The sequence below is a fragment of the Nothobranchius furzeri genome, chromosome 15 (assembly GCF_043380555.1).
Source record: "Nothobranchius furzeri strain GRZ-AD chromosome 15, NfurGRZ-RIMD1, whole genome shotgun sequence".
Taxonomy (NCBI): domain Eukaryota; kingdom Metazoa; phylum Chordata; class Actinopteri; order Cyprinodontiformes; family Nothobranchiidae; genus Nothobranchius; species Nothobranchius furzeri.
In genome coordinates this window covers 51,206,357-51,232,038 of record NC_091755.1, presented here as the reverse complement: position 1 = coordinate 51,232,038, position 25,682 = coordinate 51,206,357, and the positions used below count along the sequence as shown (strand labels likewise).

Sequence of the window (25,682 nt, the reverse complement as noted above, 5' to 3'; positions counted from 1 at the left end):
GGGGTTGGGTTGGGTTGGGTTGTGTGTGTGTGTGTGTGTGTGGGGGGGGGGGGGGGGGGGGGGCTTGCATGTCCACTTTTATGGACATTTTGGGATGTCCTAAATTCCTGTGGGGTTTGCCAAAGATGTCCACGAGTAAACATTTTCTCATGTTTAGGTGTGAAAATGACTCATGTCTAAGGAAGAGTCTAAATGAGCCCTTTTATGAGGCAGTTTGTCCTGTGTTAAGATCCCTTTGAGTGCTTCTTCTTCTTCTTCTTCTTCTTCTTCTTCTTCTTCTTCTTCTTCTTCAAATGGGCCAATATATTATCTGGCTGCTACATTTTCACTACTCACTTCCTGCCTTGTTCATGTGTTAAACTTTTATAGCAGTCATTGTAAAGAATTGGTGTTTCTGTTAAACTTCACATCACCGTAGTTTAAAATCATTTATTCTTTTATTATTTACCAAACACTTGTACTTTTTTAACACGGCCGTTGTAACTTTAATTATCTCACATTTCATAACTGGTAAATACTGATGACCTGAAGCGTAGAAAAAGATTTTACTCATGTAAAAATCCATCAAATCAATTGTCAGTTATGGCGTCCCCACTGACTGCTACCTCTTTTTAGTTGTTAAGTTCTTATGGCCTTCATTCTTAGTTGTAGCGTTGGTTTCTTTTTCATACAACAAAGTTGGGATTTTACCTTTCAGAACCTTAGGAACAGCTGATAAGACGTGTCCAAAAACACCATGTAGCTCTTCTGAGGAAGGGTTGAGTAAACAGCCGAAATGTGTCAAGATGAAAGAAAGCAACACTTTTATACACTTTGATTTAAAAGATTTTCCTGCCTTTTGTCAGTCACACCTACTCTGCCAGAATATACATTATCTACCTGTTTAAATCCGTGACATGCCATCTGGAGCCTTCTCTGGCAGACATCTGCACAGCAGGTTTTTGTTTAGTGCTGATTTAACCTGACCTTTCAACAGCCCGGCGCTACATTTTTGTCCCCTTTTTTGACTCGCAGCTTGCAATGTAAAATCACAAACATTGAGTCAAAGACCTTATTAATGACATACAAACCGTTTTTTTGCTTTGAACTTAAAATGTTTAGAATCTATTGTAGCAGAAACACAACTTTTTACATTTTAAGGGCCAGACAAAGACTTGTTGATCTGCAGATCTAAACAGAAATACAGTGAAAGTGGCCGTGCATCATTAGCTTAGCTTTGTTTGGATTGGCAGCATTAACAATTAATGTGTGAGCATTTACGTTCCTAGGTTTTTGTGTTGAAACTGAAAGTGACACCTTGTTAGATACCTATTGTCTCCTCTTTCTGTGTAATCAGTCTCCTGTGTCTAGTTGTTAGGCTTGCACTGTACATGCTAAGTTCCTATCTTCACTATAAACCCTTCAGTGATCTGATGTCCTCATCCGTTTTCTTCAATAGAAGTTTTAAAGATTTTAATATTGGATTCGACCCAATTTTCTCTTCTTTTATGCTTGTTCTTTTTTAACAGTCTGTCCCACGTGCCTTTCATCACACAGTTTGTCTTTTCATTCAAAACATGGCAAACAGCTTCAGAAATGGTATCAGCTGATGACTGACATTAACGGCAATCAGAAGAGAAATTTTGTGGAAGAGCAGCTTGAATCATCCTGAAAAATTCCTTGTTAACAGAGCGCCAGGCCCTTTCCTCATAAAATCCTCATCTTTTAATAGCTGCCAAGCCACATCAGGAATCTGTTTTTGAGCACTGAGCCTTTTAGATGCTTGGTCTCGCTCTGACACACTTTAAACCCCTCTCCTTCCAGAATCACCTGTTTTTAAATTAATCTGTTCCTTCACATTTGTGTTTTCATCAGTCCTTGGTTTTATTTGTTTAAATGGATGTTTGGCCTTCCATCCAGTAGGATGTTGTTATCTAAACTTCAGATTAGAAGGAACTTCAATGTGAACTTTATGTGCTGAGGGGGTTGAAAGGCAGGGTATTGATTTACACCTGTATACTTGGCTGTCTAGACGAGTTTGAAGAGTCGCTGCACACTACCACAGCAAACAGTAACTCAACGTTGCCATTGTAGATAGTGTTTCTTACACAATGAAGGTGCTGACAGCGATGCACAGAGCCATCCTTGTAACAAGAGTATGGCATCCCATTATGACAAAACCTGGAATAAAAAAGGGAAAAACATGGGAGGGTTGTTTTATGTGTGTGATTTTATCTTTCTCCTTTAACCGAGCGTGTCGTTTGGACAATAGTATTCCTGAGACTGAGTCTTTGGACGACTTTGGCTTCAATGCGCCACGGGTGGAAATTCTACCAGTGTTTTTCATTGTGATGTAGGGAAGTGTGACCAATGCTGTGGATCTCTTCTCAGTTTACTGGCTGCTCACATAGCATGTGGAAATAATACATGCAGGAATTTAACTTTCTCCCTTTTAAAGAGGATGAAGGAGGTTATGAACTACACTTGCATACCGGGTGAGCTTATCCCTTACTTTTGGCTGGTTCCAACACACACGGCCACTTCACAGAAGAGGACTTAGCTTCACAGCTTAGTAAAGAGCAGAGCTGGACATCACTACAGGTAAAAAAAAAAAAAAAACAAAGTTCAAGGATTTGTACAACTGTAAGGCAGCCATTTTCATATAACCACTTTTTGTTGGCTCAATTTGCACTCAGATGGTGGTAGAGGTGCTGGGCACAACTCCTGTATTTCATAAAGTATTGTCAATATTAAAAGACACACCCATATAAGTAGTTTTTAAGTAGTGAGAAAACATTATGACCAAATAAAATCCTCATCAAAACAAGTAAAAATTTCTAAAACATCCCCATTTTATACAGAATTAGCTAATATGTTTATTTTTAGCCTAATTATTTAAGCTGAGGAACAACTTGAGACTTGTTTCTATTTAAAGTTGCAAGCAGAGTATAAATATTTGAACATGTGCAGTACAGATGTCTGTAAAGAGCACACAAATGTGACGAGATGATTTTAAAATGTTGCAGAGTTTTGAAGTTCTCCTCTTAGTATTTGAATGCCCTTATTGGCAGATGTCTGCTCAATGTTTGCCCAGAGATTGCAGCTTAAAGTGGAGTGGGCCCTAGTTGGGGCCTAAAGCAGAAAATTATCCTGTAACTAAACTTGTTCTAACCCCTCCTGCAAACCGTTTAGGTTAGCCAATTTACAAAAAAAAGTACGCATATTCAGAATTTGTGTTTCGCTTTGCTTTGGTTCCACTTCCTTCTACCGCCGTCTCGTTGAGACCATAGTAATAGTTCATTTTACCAGGGGCCTTGTCTCAATTACAGCTGATTTGAATGTATTTATTGTTTTACTTGGATCCCATTCAGATCTCCACTGTGCCAGTGGCAAAATGTAGCCCAGAAACAATGGCCAATTTAAATGACATAATGTCTACACAGCTATCAAATAATCTAATCTAAAGTACTCCACAAGGACTTCTTTGTGTTGTTTGTGTGGTAATCATGTGTTTTATTTTGTAATGCAGTTTCTGACACTTGGATGAATGCATGAAGGAAACTAAAGCGACATGTTTGGAGAAACAAAAGTTTTAATAACAGTGGAAAACGGTGTCTGTGTATCACTTTCCAAGGCATTTTGTTTTTGTGTAAACTGTGTAAAGGGCATTTACAAGAAGTAACTTTGGTAATTTACTCAATAACTGGTTTGTCATTTACGTCCCAAATGGTCCTCATAAGAAAAAAAGGACTTCTTTGGGACCTGTTGTAGAGCCTGCTACATAGGGAAGCTGTGATGTGTTAAGCTTGTACAGGGTATCTGTGGGTCCTTAAAAAGTCTTAAAATGTCTTAAATTTACTTTTCCAAATTTAAGGCCTTGAAAATCCTTAAAAATGACAAATAATCCTTAAATACAGTTTCCAAAGGTCTTAAATTAGCAAAGACCCAATAAACTAGATTATTTTATTTCTATGACATTTTCGTGAATTTCAGCATTTTTTGTGTACGATGTTGCGTAACCGGAACCGTACACATTCAGTTGGTTGTGAAAGGGGACTATTTTAAATGAGCACGTTAGCTGGTTAAGCTAGTGGGAGCTTGCGCCATGGAGAAGTGCAAGTTTAATGGTAACTAGATGGCTAATCCCACGGTCGTGACGTGGTTAGCACCAGTTCCAGGCAATAGCTGGAAATTATTGCTTAAAATTAATTTAAAAAATAGCTTAAATTTGGATCTGGATGGAAAGGAGTCAGTTGAGGTGGTTTGGGCATCTGGTAAGGACGCCTCCCTGGGGAGGTGTTTCGGGCATGTCCTGCCAGCAGGAGGCCCCCAGGTCGACCCAGGACACGTTGGAGAGGTTACATCTCCATTCTGGTCCGGGAACGCCTTGGGGTCCTGCCGGAGGAGCTGGTGGAGGTGGCTGGGGAGAGGATGGTCTGGTGCTCCCTAGTTGGGATGCTGCCCCCGCGACCCGGACCCGGATAAGCGGAGGAAGATGACGACAAGCTTAAATTTGGTCAAAGTGGCCTTAAAAAAGGTCATAAAAAGTCTTAAATTTGGCTCCCTTCAACCTGCAGATACCCTGTTGTATGAATGAGGTCATTGGCACCAATTTGATCAAGGGAACATAGTTGATGTGAGTGCTATCCACCTTTCCATGCACAATAGTAACGATGTGTGCAATGTGAATATCTCTACCGTATGCTTAAACGTCACGTAACGTCCACCTAACATAGTACTCAGTATTTAGCTGCTGTTAATAGTGGATGGCTGCGTTTCCCACCAGCCGCAAAGTATTTTATTTTGAAAGCGTCCCAGAAGCATAGCTACGTGTTGCATTTACGTTTCCAGAAGGAGTCAACCTCAGCAGTCCACATTGGGCCAGACCAGAAGTCAAACACGAAAACAGTACAGAACGTCTGGAAACTTGCCAAATAAAATTCATTTACAGATTTCCAGTTGCTTAACTAGTAAAAATATATATATATATATTTCTTGTGAATCCTCCATAACAAAAGTCAACAGACCTGAAAATAAACCACAGAGCTTTTCAGACGCATGCTGTTCTCTTTCTCTCTGCTTGTTATCACATGAACTGCTGAAATCACACGATGTTGCAAATCTCTGGTGATTTTTGTGGCCTTACGGAACAAGCTGCGTGAAATGCTTTTGCTGCTGCTTTGGTCACTCAGAGCTCGCGGGTAAATGCGACTGTCACCACTTATGCATTCTGTGGAAATTTTGGGTTGTAGTTTTTAGCGCCGTATTTTTGGCTCAACTTCCCCATGAAGCTTTTGACCAGGACTCTTTCTACGCTATCTATCGATAGTTGATAAAGACGTGGGGAAAATGTGGATTCATCACGATACTCAATGCAGGTTGCAGGTTTTTCCAAATATCTGGCATGCATATTAAGCTTTTGAATGGTACTAGTGTGATGCAAAAGCAGCTACATTCAGAAATTAGCCTTTATTTTTCCTCTACTATTTTTATAGATCTTTTTTGTAACCTGCACAGTTTCAGAGGGTTCATTTAACTTTAGTAATTATTTAACGCAGTGTTAGATTCTATTGAATTTTAAAATGTCTAATCTCTAGTTACCAACAATGATGAGTGAAGCTCTCTTGCTAACATCATTATTTGTGTTTTTAGTGGAGTTTATTCTGTCTGTCTTTTACTATCTTTACCTCTTTATGACACAACATATGAGTCAGCTGGTGTCCCTTTGGCCTTCTTCACAGACCCCAGGTCAGCACTAATTGATAAGAATATATTGACCTACTGGCAGCAAGCTTTTTCCCATTTGTGTTTGCTCCTCATTCACAGATAAACACATGAAGGAAGCGCTTAGTTTCATGACGAACCACTTTCTTCAAATTTATTTAGACTTTCTTACTCTGTCATATTTTTCCCGCTGTTCTTCACCAGTCCCGTTTCTCCCTTGCATTGTATTTAGTCTTCCCTTCCTGCCTCGGTCTCTTCCGCTACTCTTCTTTTTCACATTTTCCTTTCATTACTTAGTTCTGGTCTTAATTTTTTCATTACTTCATTCCTTTCTTTACAAGCTCTTCTCTGTATACCCCTCTCGCTCCTCCTCCTCGTCTCTCTGTCAGTGGGCGAACAGCCCGACGGCCTGTTCGTTTTCATCCCCTGCCTAGAAAACAAGGTCTAAAGTTCAAAGCTGCTGTTGTGGACTGGTGGAAGGAGAGGGATCACTCTAGGAGGCCAGACATGGGCTTGTGCAGATTTAAATATAGTCTCAAACAGATGGAATTTTAATCTAATTAGACACTGCACTTTAATTTCATTCAACACGATTGGTTTTAGATTTAATGCACACAATTAGGATCATTTTTTTCACAAGATTTTGTTTTCATGTGATACTGACATCTTGTGCGTTTCTTTTATTTACCCTAACACTTTTATAACTGTTAGAAGGGAAGCTCGGCTCAATGTGTTTTTGCCTGAGACCCTAGAACGTAAGCTTCTTTTGGGTTTGCATATGTGGAATAGTTGGTTTTCTATATGCAAGAGGCACATACATTATTTAATGTTCTGTTCCCGTGTCTTTCTGTTGCCAGTGCCCTTGTATGTGTGCATGCTTTTACCTTCGAGTAAGCAACCTCCCCACCTGTATTTATCCCAGCTCTGCCTCCTTCAGACCCTGTTATTATAGTACCCGTATAAAGCTGCCTCCCACTAAGTTGTACACACTGGCACAGAACATTTACAATTAGCAGTATCACAAACACTTTCCCTGCTGGTGAGTGGGTGTGTTTGGGAAAGTAAAAAGCTTTCTGGTTTTGACAACTATTGTGTTAGTTTATGCTGCAAAGAAAAAAACGTGGAGGATCGGAGCAGCGGATGAAATGCGGATAGGTCCGTGCCGCTCCGCTGCAGGAATAAAACAGACTGTGACCTGATTAGAATCACCAATAAGACAAAACACACAACTTTACACTATAACAAGACATGACACGACACAACATAACAATAATTTTAATGGATTTTATTTATATAGTGCATTTCAAGTTACCCAAAACCCTTTCCATTATTCACACACTGCTGATGATGGCCATTGGCCATTCTTACCATCACCAGCATAAGCAACTAGGGTTGTCACGGTATGAAAATTTAACCTCACGGTTATTGTGACCAAAATTATCACGGTTTTCGGTATTATCGCGGTATTTTTTAAACGGTGTTGCATATGTTCAGAAAACATTGATAGTCCTGTTCTACACAAACTGAAATAGTTCTGAAAAGGCTTAACAGTGTTTATTAAACCTAAAATAACACAAAGCCTTAGCAAAAGTGCAACTTTTCACAAGTAAAGGAACAAATAGCTTATTTTTCTGGAACATGTTACAGTAGTCAGTGCAGGTTTAAATGATACAAATCCAAACATTCAAAACATAAACAATATGTAAACAAATCAAAGAAACACCACTTTTTTTCTCATATACTTGTTTTCTTCATTATCAAAATGAAAATCTAAAACTCCAGTCCACACTTGACTTGAGCGCTGTACAAGTCAACCTTAAAAATATGTAGTTAAAATAAATAGCCACTTTAAACAAATTACTAAAATAACTACTACACTATGTAATCAAATCCAAATGTTCAAGTATAAATGGCATTGAATAAGTAAACAAATCAATGACAAGGAACTCATTGTATATTTCTCTTCATCATCAACAAATAAGATGCTTCATCCAGCAACAGGGTGTCCGTGACACGGTTTAAATGCTGGCAGAGGGCGCTGCGGATGCAGTATATAGTGACTCGTTGCATTCTCCCTCAACCAAAAGTCCTCACGTCATGCATTTAAGCTAAAATGCTAATGTTATCTTACCTTGCACTGGCTGTAGAGACGTGGGTGATGGTCACGCAGATGTGCCATTCGATTCGAAGTGTTGCTGCCTTTTGCAGACACTTGTTTCCTGCACGTTCTGCAAACGGGATAGCCGTCATATTAACTGTCCCTCAGCATTTTTCAGAAATCCAAAATATGCCCATACTTCCCATTTAGTCTTCTTTGAGGGCTGATGGATGTCCTGGGCGTTGCCGTCTCGTCCTTCGGCCATTATTTCAGCTTCAAAGTTTTGGTGCCGTTGCAAACTAAACTGTGCGTGTGCGCGCCGCGGGAACTTCAGCTGAAGCGACGGTGGCTGGTAAGGGTCACCGCGCCGAAACCGCGGCCACGGTAAACCCACCGAGATAATTTAGTTTTTAAAAAACTGGACGGTTATTTTTATTGTCAACTTTTTTACCGGGGTTTACCGCTATACCGGTTACCGTGACAACCCTATAAGCAAGTTAAGTTAGGTGTCTTGCGGACCCAACAGAATTCCCAGGAGTGAGCTGGAATTCATCTGGCAACCCTCGGATTAGCGGATGACCTGTTCTACTTCCTGAGCTACCGCTGCCCTGGAAGCATAGCATAACATAGTATAACATAACATTACACAAAAACACAACACAACATCGCTACTTAGTCACAGAAATGGTACATGAATTTCACAATACAAGCTCAAAAACCATTGAAAAATGTTAAAGAATAAAAACGTTTCAAGACTGAAAACATCATACCGTAAACAACAGAAATAAGCAATGGCAAACTGGGAAAACAGGTTAGTATTTTTTATTTACATTTAATACATTTGTTAACTAAAGAAGAACCCTGGAGATTTTTCTCTGAAGGCATCATCTAGAGGCAGAAAAATGTATTACACCGTAAGCCCCTTGTCTTACATGATTATGGCCGGAAGCAACGCCTCTCATTCCTGAATACACACCCCTAACACACCCCTAGCCAGCCAATCAAGCTCAAATACATTGTTTTACAATGAATATTCTCACATTATGTTGTTTATTCATGGATTTTTTTATTCACATAGTTTTATTTTTTAAAGACTTACTTTTCCCTATGAGTCTAGGTACTTACGCAAACACGCCTACGCTCTGTGATTGACATAAGCGAACGTCAGAAGCTTTTGTCCAATCCTGAGCAGCGTAAAATAACACTGCATGGGTTTTTATGGGACGGGGGCGGGCTCAGCAAAAATGAAATTGACATTGCTTACATTTCTACAGGGTAAGACCATCACTTTTATGAATTCTTAATAATCGTACGTATTTATTTCCTGACACAACATGGTTTCGGATTGCTGCTTTAATGAAGTCAGAAACCTGCAAATGGTTGATGTATCAGAAAATCTGTATCATCTAAAACCAAAACATCCAGATCATATATGAAAACATCTACGGGACATTCTGTATTTCTATGTGTACAAATTAAACTCCATTTGAAATCGTTTAGTTAAATATTAACGTTGTTGATATCAGTAATTATTTATTTCAGTTTTGTTTTTGAACAATTTGTCCAAACAGCTTACTTTCTATTTCTTTGTGTACCAGGGCATGTGTCTGGGGGTGTGACACACACCGACCAATCAGATTGATTGCTCTGCGTGCTACACATCTACAGCCAACTGCTACTCTCCTTTCATATCCTTCAAACAGATCTGGCAGACACAAAAACGCAGATGCCTGCTCAAAACAACCTCAGTTGTTTTTGTGGCTTCAGGCTCATTCTTTCAGTGTGTGCTCATCTATTTAGACAGTGATGAATTTGGTGTCTTTAGACCTTTGTTTACCCACTTAAGCCTGAGATTATGGTTTTCTGCAATAATCCGTTCGTGTTAACTGTCAACGCTCATGGTTGAAAGGTAATTACGTTACATTATTGCTTATTAAAAATATCCTGGTTTTAATTATTTGTTATACTTGCTTGTTGTGTTACATCACTGCCTTTCTAATCACGCTTGGGACTACACTAACATTTTATTTAATAGTTGCACACATTTAATTGTATTGTATTTGATCCAATCACATGGTTGTAAATTGGATCTGATCACATGATTTTGTTTACACGCCAGAATTGGGTGGGAAGGATCACATTTAAACATATCAAACAACAAACATGACTTTTTAAATTTATCCTAAAAAAAGAGATTTTCAGATGGATTGACAGTGGCTGTTAATTTTTAAAGAGTAATTCACCCCTAGGTCCGGATTTATTAAAATCGTAAGCCAGGACTGTACGATGAAAAAAAAAAAGTGTCTGAGCAATAAACTATTTTTAGACGTAGCACTAGTGTGACAAGTTTCTCTTTTTCCCCGGAACTTTATAAAACAACAGTAAGCTGCTTGTTTTAGTGTAAGGAAGTTGCTTTTTACTGGCATACAATGGTCTAATCTAGAGGCTTTGGAGGAAAACAGAAACCAACGAAGACACAAAGGCAGAAACAGTCCAAAGTTTGGGATGAAAAGTGCAACTACGGCCAGTATAGCTAATGCTAGCGGGTAGTAGGCTGGACGTGTCCCCACCATCCTGTTTATTCTTGGCAGAACCGCTGCAGTCAGGTTGCTGCTTCGAGTCTGCTCTGCACAACAGCGCTGCAGGATTGTGGCAAGCCACTGTAGCATGTAATTCACAAACGCGTCTATCTTTGAACAGAATTTAACCTGGATTATTGCAACATGTACATAATAGAAATGCCACCATTTCATTTTAGCATTTAATGCTATTCAGCTGTTTTCTAATCATTGTCTGTTGTTAAATAAAGTAAAGGAAGGAGAGGAAAAAAATGTTTCCCTAGCAGTTTAAAAAAAATCCTGATTAATCCGATTAATTGAGTCGAGACCCCATTCGATTAATCGATGATCCAAATAATCGTTTGTTGCAGCCTTAGAATTCAAACACCATGACATGTAGCTGTTAGCTAACAGGCTAATGCAGAGCAAATGCCTGTATTTGGGTGTAGTTTTAAAACTGAAAGCAAAGGCAGTGTAATACAAGTGAAATGTGTGCAAACTGCGTATTTAACGTGGTGGAAAAGGTAGTGCTGCATTCAACAATACGAATCTGACGTGCCACTTTAAAAAACAAACTGCGCATTTTGCTGCAACAATTCGAATAAGCCAGCCGACACTTCAAGATAAAAAAAAAGCAAGAAGCTGTCTGCGGACAGCAAAAATGCCAAGATAGCAGTATATTTATCACTCTGGATGAGTGTCTGGTGTTGCAAGCGTTGGGTTTTGCAACCTCCTTGAGTCGTGGAATGATCTGCTTTCTCTTCCCAACTTTATAGACACAGCAGCGCTATGGATGTTTTGTAGAAAAGTGTGACCCTGCTGCTGACCGTCATGTGCTGTGCCATTTCTATCACTGGAACGCACGTTGCTCAAAACATTTGCGCACGTAAACGAATTGGAATATGAACGACAGGCTACCCACCTTTACATATATTCTTGACACGTTTCTTTTGAATATAATCCCCAAATTACTTGTATGTAAATTCTTAATTTAACATGTTTCTGAATGAATAATGTTTTGTGGCAGATAAACGAAAGAAACAACACATTCTGGATGAAAGAAACACATTAATAAACTTAAAGGACAACTCTAGTGTGTCCTTTTTTCCTAATGGATTTTTAAACTATCATATCGGGACTTGGTATCGGCAGATTCGTAGAATCAAATGACTGAGACTCGGATCGGGAGCAAAAACGCGTGGTCAGAACATCCCTAATTGCAATCCTCATTTCTTTACACCTCCGTTTTGAGATTAGACAGTTTATGCTGGTAGGAAGATCACATTTATGTAATTCCTTATCCTGAAATTCATTTTAGGCATCTCGACTTTGATCTAATGTCTCAGCTTCTGCTGTGGACCCAGAGTGGTTTGCTCACATGGAGCCTCTGCTGTGGGATTTCTAAATATACCTTTGATGCGGAGGATTTAAGGAGCTCATAAAAATAAAATGGCATGGGACTGACACTTCTAAAGATAGCCTCCTCTGTTTAAACAGAACCTGACTCATGTCGGTATAAAATATTATATTCTGCACAAGCCATATTAAAAGTAAACATTTGTGTTTGAAATTTGTGTATTCGCAAGTCTCAGGATATACTTTACTTGGGGTTTCAACATGCTTTTCTAGTAATAACCCTTGATTTGTTGAGCTAACAGTGAAGGCTGACATGACGGTAGAGGGGAAAAAAGGTGGGTGGCTTTGTGTGGAAACGTAGCCCGGCTGCAAATCGGGACCTGCTGCTAAAAGGACTTTCAGGCTTTATAGAGGTGTAGTAAACTTAACCAAACGAGCAACCCGACACCCTGGCTTTATTACTAAGCAAATGGTGAGTAGGATTTGGTTTGTTATTTGGTTAGTGGGGGTAGTTAGGATTTACATTTAAAGGTTATAAAGAAAATTCTTGTATTTCTGAAATCACACAAATTTGCTTTAATGCAAATATCTTATCAGACTTCACAATTTAGGACTATCGGTGCCCAGATTCAAATTAAAAGCCTCTTTTAGTAGGGTCAACGCACAGACATGGAACGATGTAGAAAATATTGCTGGATGCCATGTTGCTAACTGGTGTGTTCCCCCCCCATGCTGTCATCTTTACTTGTTCTGATACACGTGTGAAGTTAGGCACAAGAGTGAAAAGTGTGGGATTACAAAACATCACAAATTTGAAAACGAGTTTGTAGAGATAAGTAAAACTTTATACAATAGTCCTAGATTTCTGAGAATTATATATTGCATCCTAAAAATGCATTAAAAGATCAGCGGCTAGGTTGTGGCTGTATTACTTGGAAGAGCAAAAATTAAACAGAACATTTATTTTGCAATATTTGACAGTTTTTTTGCATTCTGTTCTATTTTCAATTATCTACTCACAGAAAAGCACAACTTCCATGAAAACACACAAGAAATAAATAGTTGCACAAAAGTTCAGCAGAAGCCAGGATGTGAATGAAATGAGGTCCTCGGTTCTCGCTCTTCTTACTCATGAGTTCTCACACACATCCTGTAAGCAAATATAAGAATAGTTTAATAATAATCATTATATTCTTTGGCCAACGTATTTCAGGCACTCAGACTTTACCTGCTTTTCTCACTGATCTCTGCAGTCTTTTATCGTCCTGTCGAGGACATAAATTCTATATATATTTTAGTTAACTGGTAAAAATGGACCTCATTTTCTGTTGTATCACCTGTAGATTCATTTTGATATCCCAATTTTTCTCAAAATTTCAATTATCAAGTTCTTAGAGAGTAAGCACTACTTTAAGAGCAAAAGAACTGAAGATACCTGATTTCGACTTCTCAGATTCCTTGATGTTGCTCATCTAGTCACACACAAAGACATCTGTGGTTTCAGTAGAAAAGTTATGTGAATAAGGACATGGTTTCAATGCATATTTATGCATTCCTCGCTACCTTTGTTTGTTGCGTCTTTTCTAACGCATCCTAGCCAAAACTCTTTCTGTTGTCAGTGTGGGACAGAAACACGTCAGACCTTTTCGATTGAGTAAACAAAGATTTAATCAGAAGGGGTCATCCTTCTAAGAAATGGGTGATGGTTTATTGCTCCCTCATGGGAAAAGGGATCTTTGTTTCTTGCTGTCTCCGCTGGGAGTTCAGAGGTCAGCGTCATCAATGGAGCCGTAGTCCAGCAGCTGGTTGGGGTTGTTTGGAATTCCTCAGAAACACTTGTGTTGGATTAGGCCTTTGTTTTACCCCAAAAACACCTTTACTGATTAAACCTTGTTAACAAAAATGAACTCAATTTAATTTTTGTTGAAAACTGATAAACAAAAGTAAAAAACTAAACAAAAAATCTTATTTAAGCCCTGCATGGTCTAAGGTTGTGACTGGCCAGTCAATTGTTCCCTTTGGAACGGTTGTTTTTTATGTGTCAGTTACTGGTGAATCCATCAATTCAGTAAACAGATTAAAAGTCTGAACTCAGCACGCTGAAATGAAGATTGAGTTTGAAACCTGACTGGCTGGATAAGGTGTGGGACACTGAAAACCCTTTTTAAAAATGATTATTTCTGATTATAATGAGTCACACTGAGTTTAACATGCTGGCAGAACATGAAAATAGTCTCCTACACCTACCTCCTGCATTAGCTTCTGACTGAAAATGACAGTGAAACATTAGGATTTGAAAAGCCTGACAGATCTATGTCACACTGTCACTTAACATTCATGGACTCACCAGTCTTGACTGATGACTGTTTGACAAAGCTCCTCCTTGTTTGAGTTATATGTGGAAATAAAACGTCCACATTCCAAGTCAGTGGTAGAGTCACTGTTATCCAAGCCGAGGAAAGATGTCCAAATATCAGGAAATAAGACTCAAAACCTGAACTCTGAAGCTCAGCTGTGATGTGGGTAACTTCTAGTTCCTAGAAATGGTGCATTGGTGTATATATAAACTCTTCTGCCACCTAGCAGCCAGAGTTTTAATTGCACCCAACAAAAGAAGTACTGTAAACGCCACTGACCAGTGTCCGACCTGAGACTGGGATAATGGTCGGGTAACACCAAAGACAATAAAAAATGGGACCCAATGCCTCCCTGCTTGACACTTTAAGTGGTTTGATTGGAGGTTAAACCCTCGAAAATATTTCCCGAGCACATCCGTGTCTGCAGCTCACTGCTCTCCCAGGGGATGGATCAAATCCCGAGAACAAATTTCACACACCAGTGTTACAACTTAATAGTCTGGCAAGCCAGACTAAATAAATGTATTATTTAGTCTGGCAACGCTCCATTGACGGCTCTCGGTTGTGGGGCGGGTTCCACCGTTGTCTTTCAAATGATCTCCACACGCTACTGGACAATGAATGTGACATACTCTGTTGCATCATCCCACCCACCAGGCATATAGAGTGCCCTGATTGGCCCACAAATTGGATAAAGCTCTGTGATTTGTTCACTAAGCAGATGGAGCACTATGATTGGCCCACCATTATGGACCAATCACAGCTCTTTATGTCTTAGGTGTGTTCTTGCTGTGTCTTTGTAAATCCATGCTTTCGTTCTTTTTTAAACACAGAAACAGTTTTGTTTACCTGTTTGTAGCTACGGTTTCGCCGACAGCTGCCGGCGAAACCGTAGCTACAAACAGGTAAACAAAACTGTTTCTGTGTTTAAAAAAGAACGAAAGCATGGAGCTCTTTATGTGTTTGAAACCCCTCTAGAGAGCTGTGATTGGCCAGCCAGAATGCTGTTGGGGCTGCAGAGGTTCCAGTGGAGCGTTCCTAGACCAAACTTTGCAAAGCAAGATTTTGGTCTAGTTCACTAGGCTAACAACTAAAGGGACTTTTAATGGGCCATCTGTACCTGGTCGGCCCTGCCCACATAGCTCCAGTCGGCCCCAGCCTTGCCCGGTTGATTCCACACATCCTTGCTTAGGTATGCAAGGAATGCAGTCAGAGACATTTTCAGCTTCTAGGTAATCACCATGATAATGAATGATAATGAGTTGAGCATGCCTTAAGCCCATGTGGGCTGATTCTACCCACCAATCAGAGTTTTGCTCTAATGGAAGGTGTGAATTTGCTGACTGATAAGCCGGCTTATCAGTCAGCAGTGGGTGTGTTGGCCCTGGTCAGCCTGAAGCAGACCACCTCAGAAATTGGGCTGAAAAACAGTCTCGTTGCACCCTGAAAAAAGGCAGGCCACCAAGATATGTAAGCAAGCTATGCTATCCGACCAAGTACAGATGGGAATGGCCCATAATTTAACTTTACTGTAACTTAATGCTTGCATGTAAATTAGGGTTAACATACACTTTAAAATACTAAAATTATAATATCAATACATTCAACACAACTATCGTAATATTTCAAGTGGGGCTGTTCTGTTCTAAAACTTTGCCTTCCTTGGCTCTTCCAAATCATTTTTTAGTGTTGCCATAGAGTAGATGTCATATTCCCGTAGCAAATAATTCTGAAATGTAATAAGTACAAGCCGAATGACAAAAATAAAACATCTCTGGGTTAGTTGCCACTACCAAAATGATTAATATTGAGTTTAATACACTCAGACAATTATGCACGTTGAAATATCTGCAGTAGCTGTGAATAGCTGTGAATCCTAATAACCAGCTGTTGTTCTTTTCAATGGGACAAAGATCGTTATGTTCTGATAAAAGAAAAAATAATGAAGAAAAAGTAACTGCATAACTTCTTCATTTTTCTACGGTAAATCATCCATCCATGCTTTGCCCACGTGGGGTCACACGCGTGGGGATGGTGCTTATCTCCAGCGGTCGATGGGCAATCAGGCGGGGTACACCCTGGACAGAGAGCCAGTCCATCGCAGGGCAACACAGAGACACACAGGACAAACAATCATGCACACACACACACCTAAGGACAATTTAGACAGACCAGTCAACCTAACAGTCATATCTTTGGTCTGTGGGAGGAAGCCGGAGTACCTGGAGAGAACCCACGCATGCACAGGGAGAACATGCAAGTTCCATGCAGAGAGACCCCAGGCCGGGAAGCGAACCCAGGACCTGCAAGGCAACAGCTCTAACCACTGTGTCACTGCGCAGCCCTACGGTAAATCATGTCACATATAAATAATTAAAAATACTATGTGGCAAGCAATGATGAATGAAAAACAAGTGACATAAAGCAACAGATGAGGGGGAAATGAACTAGTTAAGGAGTGAACCCCTGCTGGTTAATGACGACCCTGGAGCCTGATGGTGGTGTGTTTAATCCGCTCTAGTAACCAAACTCCAGCTTGTTTATGTGTTTTTTTTTATTTGTTACCAATTCGTTGAGCTCTTTGGGCCAACCTTTCCCCCATCTGCATTTATTTCATTATTCACCTGATGTGGCAGTAAACAAGACTATTACTGTTACACGATGACTTAATCATATCGTGGATGGTTTTATTTATTTGGTTTTGTGTTTTTGAGCACATCTGCCCCGCTTAATCCCTCCTCGCCCTCCAAAACACACCACAACTTGAAATCAGCGATATGCAAAGTTGGTGCAGCGACGGTCAACATGCTTTAAAATATTCCAGCGGTAATTAGCTGGTGTTCTTTGAGTAATGGGACAGGTGATTCACAGCCAGACACGTCTGCATCACATGCGTTTTAGTTTGGTGGTTTTCTTCAAGCTGCTCCCAACCCGACCTAATTTAATCAGCTCGTCTCATCCTCCCCCTTGTCCTCTCACCTTCTCCACTTTTCATTTTCCTCCCTCTTGCTCTCACGCACCCACCCCCACTGGCTGCTCCCATCTCCTTGTCCTTATTTGACATAATCCAGGAACAGCCTCCGTGCACGTCGGCTACCCACAGGCTACATTATGGAGCCACGTGACTCCTGCTTTGCCAGACTCTATTTTATGCACCATCCTACCCCTTCTTTCTTTGTCCTGTTTAGTTGTCATGTGAGAGGCCATGTAAGGACACGACCTCTCCATGTAATGCTACAGCTATAGGTTCCCTGCAAACGCTCAATAATCCCAGAAAAGCAACGTTGAAACACATTTTGACTGCTTCATCTATCATTTATTTCAAGTTTTTATTTGCGTAATGACTCACAACTCTTCCCACCACGTCTCCGTTTATTTAACTACTACTAACATTTCTAAAATGACTCCACCAACACGTTTCTGTGCATGTCCAGAGATAAAATTTTCGTCATTCCTAGTTTTGTGTCCCGCTCATCTCTTCAGACCTCAGACATAGGTGTGTTTAGAGATTGATATGGATTAGCTCACTCATGGTTCCCAGTCGGTTTCTGTTACTCTTCTCCTGTTTATTTCATTGGGTATGGCAGATGGTGTGTGTGTGTGTGTGTGTGTGTGTGTGTGTGTGTGTGTGTGTGTGTGTGTGTGTGTGTGTGTGTGTGTGTGTGTGTGTGTGTGTGTGTGTGTGTGTGTGGGGAAAAAATCCCTGCAGAGAACTGGCAGTAATAAATGTGTTAGCCATTTCACAGCATTTGGCAAGTGACCCTCTGTCTGTCATTAAATCATTCTCCCAATAACACTGTAATTTCACAGTTTGTTAGATTGTGTGTGTGTGTGTGTGTGCACACCTTTCCCTGATTCAGCCAAAGCTGCTAGATCTAGATGGTGGCCGTCAGGGGCTTTTGCTAAATATGCTAATAGCCCAACACCTGTTTTTATAAGAGGAGAAAAATGCAAAGCCCCCAGTTTTAGTCACGCTGGACACCACCTAGCACACAAAGACAAACAGGCAGAGTTTCAGTATTCTGTCACTAGTTCTTTGCTTTCACACCACTTTTATTAGTTCAGAATACGAGGCGGGTCAGGAGGTGTCACGCGGGCTTCAATCTGCGTCTCATTTCTTTTCTTCCTCAGTGATGGAGCCCATGACGGTGACTACGTCAGTGGTTGGACCGGATGAGTTCGACCGTAATGCCCCACGGATCTGTGGAGTGTGTGGGGACAAAGCCACCGGCTTTCACTTCAACGCCATGACCTGTGAAGGCTGCAAGGGTTTCTTCAGGTGTGTGTGTGTGTGTGTGTGTGGTGTCCTTACACAGCTGCCTTTTCTTCTCTATGTAATTATTAGCATCTGTTGTGTTTTGGTATTCATAGAGAAATAGTACAGAACAGATGGTATGCAAATTGTTTGCTTTTATTCCATTTAGGTCGTATTTGGCTCCAACTGTCTGCTTTTTGTTTGTTTGTTTACTTTAGACTAAAAGAGACATTTTATTCTATATAAGCTTACCAGTTATAAACTGCTACTCAGTCATGCTTCTTTATAACTTGTGTATTTAAAATGAGATTATGTCCATGACCTTTTAATGTTGGTACATTGTTCGTGTTTTACATGCCTGTTCTGCTTAATTTAAAATTATTGTTGTTAATCTTGTATTCTTTCCTTTTTGTTCTTGTTTCACTCGGTCACACCTATTACACTCGTTTAGTTTCTAAAGACTTAACATAAGTCTATGCAGTCAGGGATTTATTGACACTAGCTCATGAAGAGTTTGTTCATTTAAATGAACAGGGATTTAAGAAGGATACTCTGGTGTTTTCCTTATTGGCAGCTGCTTTTCTGCCTGCTTATTTATTTTTTAATGAGTTATAATTACTAAAAACATTCTGTGTCATTTGAACTGTAGCATATTTCAGTGTGGTTCACATTTTTAGTTCTCATGATCTTTATGATTCAAGTGCCTAAAAATACTTTTATTTGTTTATTCCAAACATGTTAACTCTCCCATAGAGTGAGCGATTGTGAACAGGTTGGTTTTGTGCTCCTTTAGGCGCAGCATGAAGCGTAAAGCCTCCTTCACCTGTCCGTTCAATGGAAGCTGCACCATCACGAAGGACAACCGGCGCCACTGCCAAGCTTGTCGCCTGAAACGCTGCATTGACATTGGCATGATGAAAGAGTGTGAGTTAAGCTCTTCTTTTGTAGTTTTTCCAGAGGAGTTACGGTGCGTATGTGTCACCTTTGCTTGGCTGTGAGCGTTTTCTCTTTTCACCTATGAGCCCTGGACAAGTTTATGGACAACCTGTGGGACGTTTGGGCCGGACCTTTTATAGCTGTTGCTTTTCAAGAAAGTTCTTTGCAACTTTCTGAGGAAAATGTACCCTTGGTGTGAATTGGGGGGAGTGGGTGTGGAGAGTGTCTTTGTGGCTTTGTCTAAACCCGTTCTTTTCCATCCATCCATCCATCTTCTGAACCCGCTTGTCCATGTAGGGTCGCGGGGGGGGGGCTGGTGCCTATCTCCAGCGGTCAACGGGCAATCAGGCGGGGTACACCCTGGACAGAGAGCCAGTCCATCGCAGGGCAACACAGAGACACACAGGACAAACAATCATGCACACACACACACACACTTAAGGACAATTTAGACAGACCAGTCAACCTAACAGTCATGTTTTTGGACTGTGGGAGGAGACCGGAGCACCCGCAGAAAACCCACACATGCACAGGGAGAACATGCAAACTCCATGCAGAAAGATCCCAGGCTGGGAAGCGAACCCAGGACCTTCTTGCTGCAAGGCAACAGCTCTAACCACTGCACCACTGCGCAGCTTACCTGTTCTTTTCAATAAAAAAAAAGTAAGGAAGCAAGGCCATATCATAGTTGTGCTTGAGAGCTTACAATAGCAAATGTCACTTCAAAACATTCAGTGGAAATTGTTGCTTAAGGTTCTGGTAGATTTAGAGTACACAGTTAGGGAGCGTTGGTGCAAAATAAGGTGTAAGACTACCATCAGTACTATCAAAGATACATTTAGAGGTCAACTAGGGTCCACTCAGAGTAAAAATCCTCCTAAAGACCTAGGTCTGGTAATAGCCGAGCATCTTTCACGGTCATCGTCCCTCAGCTTCCGTCAACACTTACTGAGGAGCTTGAAAACTGAGAAGCATTCCTGACATTGCAGTAGATACTCAGTAGAAGGAAGGGAACAGGGATTAAGATTTAAAGCTACTGGTGGATTATCTGCATTCTTTTCATTGCTGCAGTAAAATTTTAGAATTGATTTAGTTAGAAAAAGGTTAAAGCAGTTAATTTTTCATTTTTTATCATTTTCATGTGCTGCTTTGGTTTAAACATGGGTTAGGGTAGGGGGTTTAGAAGACATAATTCCCGTAATATGAATGCAAAATACAGCATCGTTGCCCATTAGAACTTTTTAAAATATAATATTTGTGGTTAATAGTCATTATCATGGGTTGGGTGATTTTCCAAGCAACATTCAGTCCAAAAATAACGATGGTCGATATATTCGCGCAGGAAACGTTTAGACGTTCTGTGGGCCTGATACACATGCACGGAGCTCTCCACCAATCACAATCATTCTTAGTTTGTAGAAGCAAACCACAACGGTTCCACGGGGGACTTGTTTGTTTTATGAATTTCATTGGCTATTTTTTGTGTCCGTCAACTATAAACTGTGCTGTAGTAGTTTGTGCTACATGTGTAATCATAGAGGGCGGTCCTTCTGACCTGTCAGCCAATAGTGAGGATGTCACTAAAACGTTTGAAGCCAACACGGGATGCATCTGAGGGAATTTGTGAATGTTTTCCACTGCCTATCATGCTGGTTATTGAACGCAAGAATTGTTGTGGTTCAATTGTTTTACTGGAGTAATTTTGTACTTGGATGTAAAAAGACTATCATTGTTAAAGATGATACTTTTCTATCAATGATATGAGGCTTTGAACGGTGAGGTGGACATTATGTTTGACAAAAGCGTTTACTGTGTCTACATTCATGGTTGAATCCTTGATTGCCATAAATCTCTGGAATCAGAAGAATACCAGATTTCAAATGATTTGTAATACGTAGATAAAATAAGTGGTTGCAATAAAGAAGGATATTTGATGTAGAAGTTTGCCATGTCCCATTCGTGGGACTCATTCAGAGGCATAAAAAATATTGGTCATAAAAATGTTATCAGCAAAACCGAATAATCATTCAGTACACACAATTCTGAGATCAGACATACATACATAGGCAAAGACACATGACAAGAATTGGTGACTGTGGTCATTCGCAACCCGAGTCGCGCCACCATAATAGAGATCAGAGGGTTTACATGAGGATTGGGTCAGGTGGAGGGAAAAAAGGCACTTCAGAGTTACCCTCCACAGGGAGGGCAGCTTTGCTACGCAAAAAACACCTCAGACAGAAATGCAACAGACTTCAGACAACACAACACAAGTGTCCACTAGGTGGGGTGGTAGGGTTGGGGACTATCCTCACATCAGTGCATGCAGCCACGATAAGCAGCGCTCGTGACCTCCGTTTGGACAGGGGAGGGAAGTATTTGGGTTAGAGAGCACAGTGACTCCTGGAAACGATTCAACGGCCTTCACCGGTCGCAGTCCCGCCCAGGCTGGGATAGGGAGACAGAGTTGTCATGGCAACGGCAGCATTCCACATTTCTTCTGAGGGGGTAGTATTCACTTCAATCTCACAGGCTCAAGGGCACCAGATTCAGATAAGAATTTGCTTTGGGGACAGACAGAGAAAATTTCCTCTCTGTCTTAAAGTTCCGTTGTTCCTCAACCCCTCTGAATCCAATAATGGCGTAATTCATCTATCCCAATCCGTGCTGATCTGTCAACTCTATCCTTGATGGCATCAATTTTCTGTGCCAGAGTCTGAATCTCAGCCAAAGTTCCAAGCTTACGACTCACCTTGACAATTATATGAGTTTGTGCATTCGCAGCGCGGTGTAATCAATCCCTGAGCTCTGGGATTGAGCCAGTATTCCTCGACAGCTCATAAATTTTCCGGTAAGCCAGTTAACCCCTCAGGCCAAACAGCACGAAATCTGACAACAACACCGCGAATATCCAGACATCTTCAGAATCCCCTACAGACAGTTGAGAGAGGCTGATCAGGTTCCACTGTTTCCAGGAGTCCATGATACGCCCAGCTGGCTCTGTCCCAGAGGGCCAACCGGGAGCCCCTTCTCCTGTTCTTATTGGTGAAAACATTTTGTCAATCGCGTTGAGAGACCAACTGACCAGGTCCATTTTAATAATTTCCAGTTTCCAGAAAAAAATGCAGAAGCGCCGTACACCCAAAGACAGACAAAGAGCCTTGGGATAAGATTGGGAGGAGAGGAGGAAAAAAGCATCTGAACTCTCCAAGAGCTGGAAGAAGAATAGATCTGTTTCTGCATAGAGAATATTTTAAAATGTTTTTGCTGTTTTAGCATTGCCTTAAAAAATTTAGGTCATAAGGAAGGGAGCAGCTAAAAGTTCAAATTTTGCATATTTTCGTCGTTTTTGGCATTTCCAAAAATGTAAGAACAGTAAAATAAAACAAAAAATCGGTGTAATAATTATGTCTCTAATTAAACCTAACACTATTTTAGGGACTTAGCAGTAAACTGTCTTTTAATCTAATACTTAAGGGCAGTCAAAAGGAGCAGGAGGGAGTAGAGTCGATGCCTTAGTGAAAACTGATCTTATTTACAGCAAGCAAACAGGTAATAGAGTTTAGAGTCCGTATGCGCAAGTACCATATGGCTAACTCAGTCTTGAGTCAAAGCGTGGCTTGACATAATTAGTGTTTTTTCTTGCTTTTATACCAACAGATGGTTATCATCAGTGTACTTAATTGCCAGAAAACACCATTGTCTGGAATGTTCTTAAAGCACTCCAGTCACATAACGCTCTTCACCACGTTGGTCATGCAGACGGAATACGGGGTGGGTGTAACGCCAGAAGACGACCCTGTGAGGGCAAACTGTTACATCACCCCATCCTAACTCAGAGCGACACCTTGTCACAACGGATTTATAATGACTAACGTTGTCGATGTGTTCTGCATCTCACTAATGGTGTCTATAATTATGACAGCTGCTCTACTGTATCTGACCTATATTGAGGTAGTAGAGTTTTTATTTTAATGATAAAGCAGTGAAACTCACAAAAGCAGGACAGGAACCCAACAGCCGTACATCGGCTTAACAAGAACTAGAACACGATGAAATGAAAGCAAACAAAAGAATTCAGGTGTCAAATTTTAACAGACCACCTGGCGAGTTGCTGCAACCGAACATTTCAAAGTAAAACGCTAAGAAACAATTTAGTAACAGCCTTCCTGCAACAGATGTGTGTCAGGATTAGATCAGTAACATGGCAATATGCATCTTCTCACAACCTGTGCTCATGCATAACCTGAAGATGCAATATTTAAGCAAAGTGCCGCGGAAGCAAGGTTCACGTGTGCAAAGAGCCTTAAGGTTGCAGTAGCTCCACTTTCCATTCTTTTATTGGTGATGTTCTTATTTTTACAAATCCTGATTTTATTTTTCCAGGCTCTGAGCTCTTAGGTGTGTCATGCAGCGAATGTGTGAATGATTCTCTTTGATGCTCCGTTTTCGGTCAGCTGTGTAGAAGCTTCCTGTTCTCTGGGATGTTCGGCTTTGCAAGTGGAGTTCAGTTGGAGGTGTGGATAATCGCCGGACTCGGCGTTGCTCTTCTTGTTTGCTTTGTCTTTGGTGTTTGTTTGAAACACTTCCTACATTTGTTTTAATAAAAGTTTGAGATTCCAACGAATGTCCCGGAGAAACCTGGAAGTCTAATACAATCACACAATCTATGACACAATTACTGGCAGGTAAATGGGGAAACTATGAATTTCCCTTTAATTGTACAGCCACTAAAGATGTTACGCCTTGCTTTTAATTTAAAACGATTCTTCTTAAACTATTTTCCCATTCTTATTTCTTTTCAAGTTTATTAAAGCAGTTAGAAAAGCTGGAATGAGACTAGGAGTGGCTTTAATATTTTATAAACACTGTTTATCATTTTAGTTACACGACGATTCCTTCTTAAATTACAGGTGTGTTTCTCCCAGGCTTTTTCAGCTTAGTCACAACTCAGATCAGAACTGTGCCAGTGTGTGTGTGTGTGTGTGTGTGTGTGTGTGTGTGTGTGTGTGTGTGTGTGTGTGTGTTTTCTGCCGTCCGTGAGCCGTGCGTTGTGTTAGTAAATACCGTGTCCTTATTTGACATAGGTTAGAGAGGTGCCAGGAAAAGACTCCTCTAGTGCATTTGTGTGTGTGTGTGTGTGTGTGTGTGTTCATGCCTTTTAATACGTGTAACATTTTGTGTGGATGTGCATGCCTAATGCAGGGTTTTATTTGAAACAGGATTAAAATCACAGTAGAGTGTTTAGAAACGTTTTAGCCCTCAAATGATTAATTTTCTCCTCCATGGCTTTCTTTAGCAATGACCTACAAGTGTTTTTCTAATTGTCCATGCTCTGTCCGAGTCCGCTTTCATTCTGGCACCATGGCAACTGCTTGAGTTTTTGTTTCTAAAATGTTCCACGTTGGATTGTGAGACATCCAAACCGACGGATCTTCTTTTTGACACGTTTGGACATCTCAGGGATCTGCATACGTTCATATTTAACAGACGTGTTTACTGTCAACAGGAAATGTTGATGTGTTCATAAAAATCATAATTGCGATGACTAATAAGTTTGAAATTCACAAAAGTCAGAGTATGATTTAGATTTTGCTGAGCAGACACAGAACAGTGTTTACATATCCTTCCTGCCAACGGGCACGTTCCCATTGTGATCTCTCGATAAGCGATTTTGCGTCACACTCAGCATATGTCCGTGCATTGATGCCTGCATGACCTGGATTTACCCGCTTGAAATCACAAGCCCAGGACATTAGTGATAAAGTGCTTGTTACACACCAAATGCTTCTTGACATATATCACAGCTAATGTAAGTGTTAGCTGGCTTCTTTGTGCTTAGCTGGTTGGTTGGCTGGTTAATGTGTAAGCTAACTGTGAACCTTTGGCCTACATCACAGGACTTCTGTCTTCTCTTCTGTATCCACGTCTCTGGCATTGCCAGCCTTCGCCAAAACCCAGTGTTTTATTTAATGGATCCCACCTCACCGTTTGCCTTTCTTTCTCTGTATTCTCTGCCATGGTGGGCACCACTTCACCACATCCCTTTTCAAACACCAAACTGCCTTTTGGTATCTGCCAAGCAGTGTGGGATGGTCGAGATGTTCCTTTGATGGTACGTTGTCTATTCTTAAGAACTCCTTTCCTAATCATTCCAGTGCTCAAATGTTGCTGAAAACGAATTCGTTCAAGTGCCAGCCCGAGAATAGCTGCTTTGATGACCGGTGCCAAACTTTGACCAAACTCTGCCTATTCATGATTATGCTCTGCATACTTGAATATCCTAACCACAAGGAGTGGTTCTTGGCAGTTGGCTACTGGCTTGGGCCTAGATGGACACTGGAGTGCACCCAAAGCCTAATTAATGGCGGGGGGTTAGAAGAAATGAAAGCCCAGTAAATCCTGGGTAGCTAAACGGA

The 25,682-nt window shown here is 40.7% G+C and overlaps 1 protein-coding gene and 1 long non-coding RNA gene across 8 annotated transcripts in view; one reads left to right on the top strand and one right to left on the bottom strand.

Moving 5' to 3' along the window:
- The window catches only part of LOC107391321 (vitamin D3 receptor A), an 88,482-nt gene that overhangs the window by 41,439 nt on the left and 21,361 nt on the right, over window positions 1-25,682 (top strand). For 3 of the 7 annotated variants that reach the window (XM_070544981.1, XM_070544983.1, XM_070544982.1), the window contains exons 3-5: window positions 16,286-16,421; window positions 18,204-18,351; window positions 19,121-19,251. In XM_070544981.1, the coding sequence (XP_070401082.1) occupies window positions 16,286-16,421; window positions 18,204-18,351; window positions 19,121-19,251 (415 nt within the window). Of the gene's footprint in view, window positions 1-68; window positions 9,711-16,285; window positions 16,422-18,203; window positions 18,352-19,120; window positions 19,252-25,682 lie in introns of those variants that run through there. The other 4 variants (XM_015968581.3, XM_070544984.1, XM_070544985.1 and 1 more) reach the window with 3 other exon arrangements.
- Window positions 9,759-13,241, bottom strand: LOC129164798 (uncharacterized). The gene is made up of 3 exons (XR_008564306.2): window positions 13,151-13,241; window positions 12,944-12,998; window positions 9,759-12,865 (listed from the first exon to the last, which is right to left on the bottom strand). It is a non-coding gene; the product is annotated as an uncharacterized lncRNA (long non-coding RNA).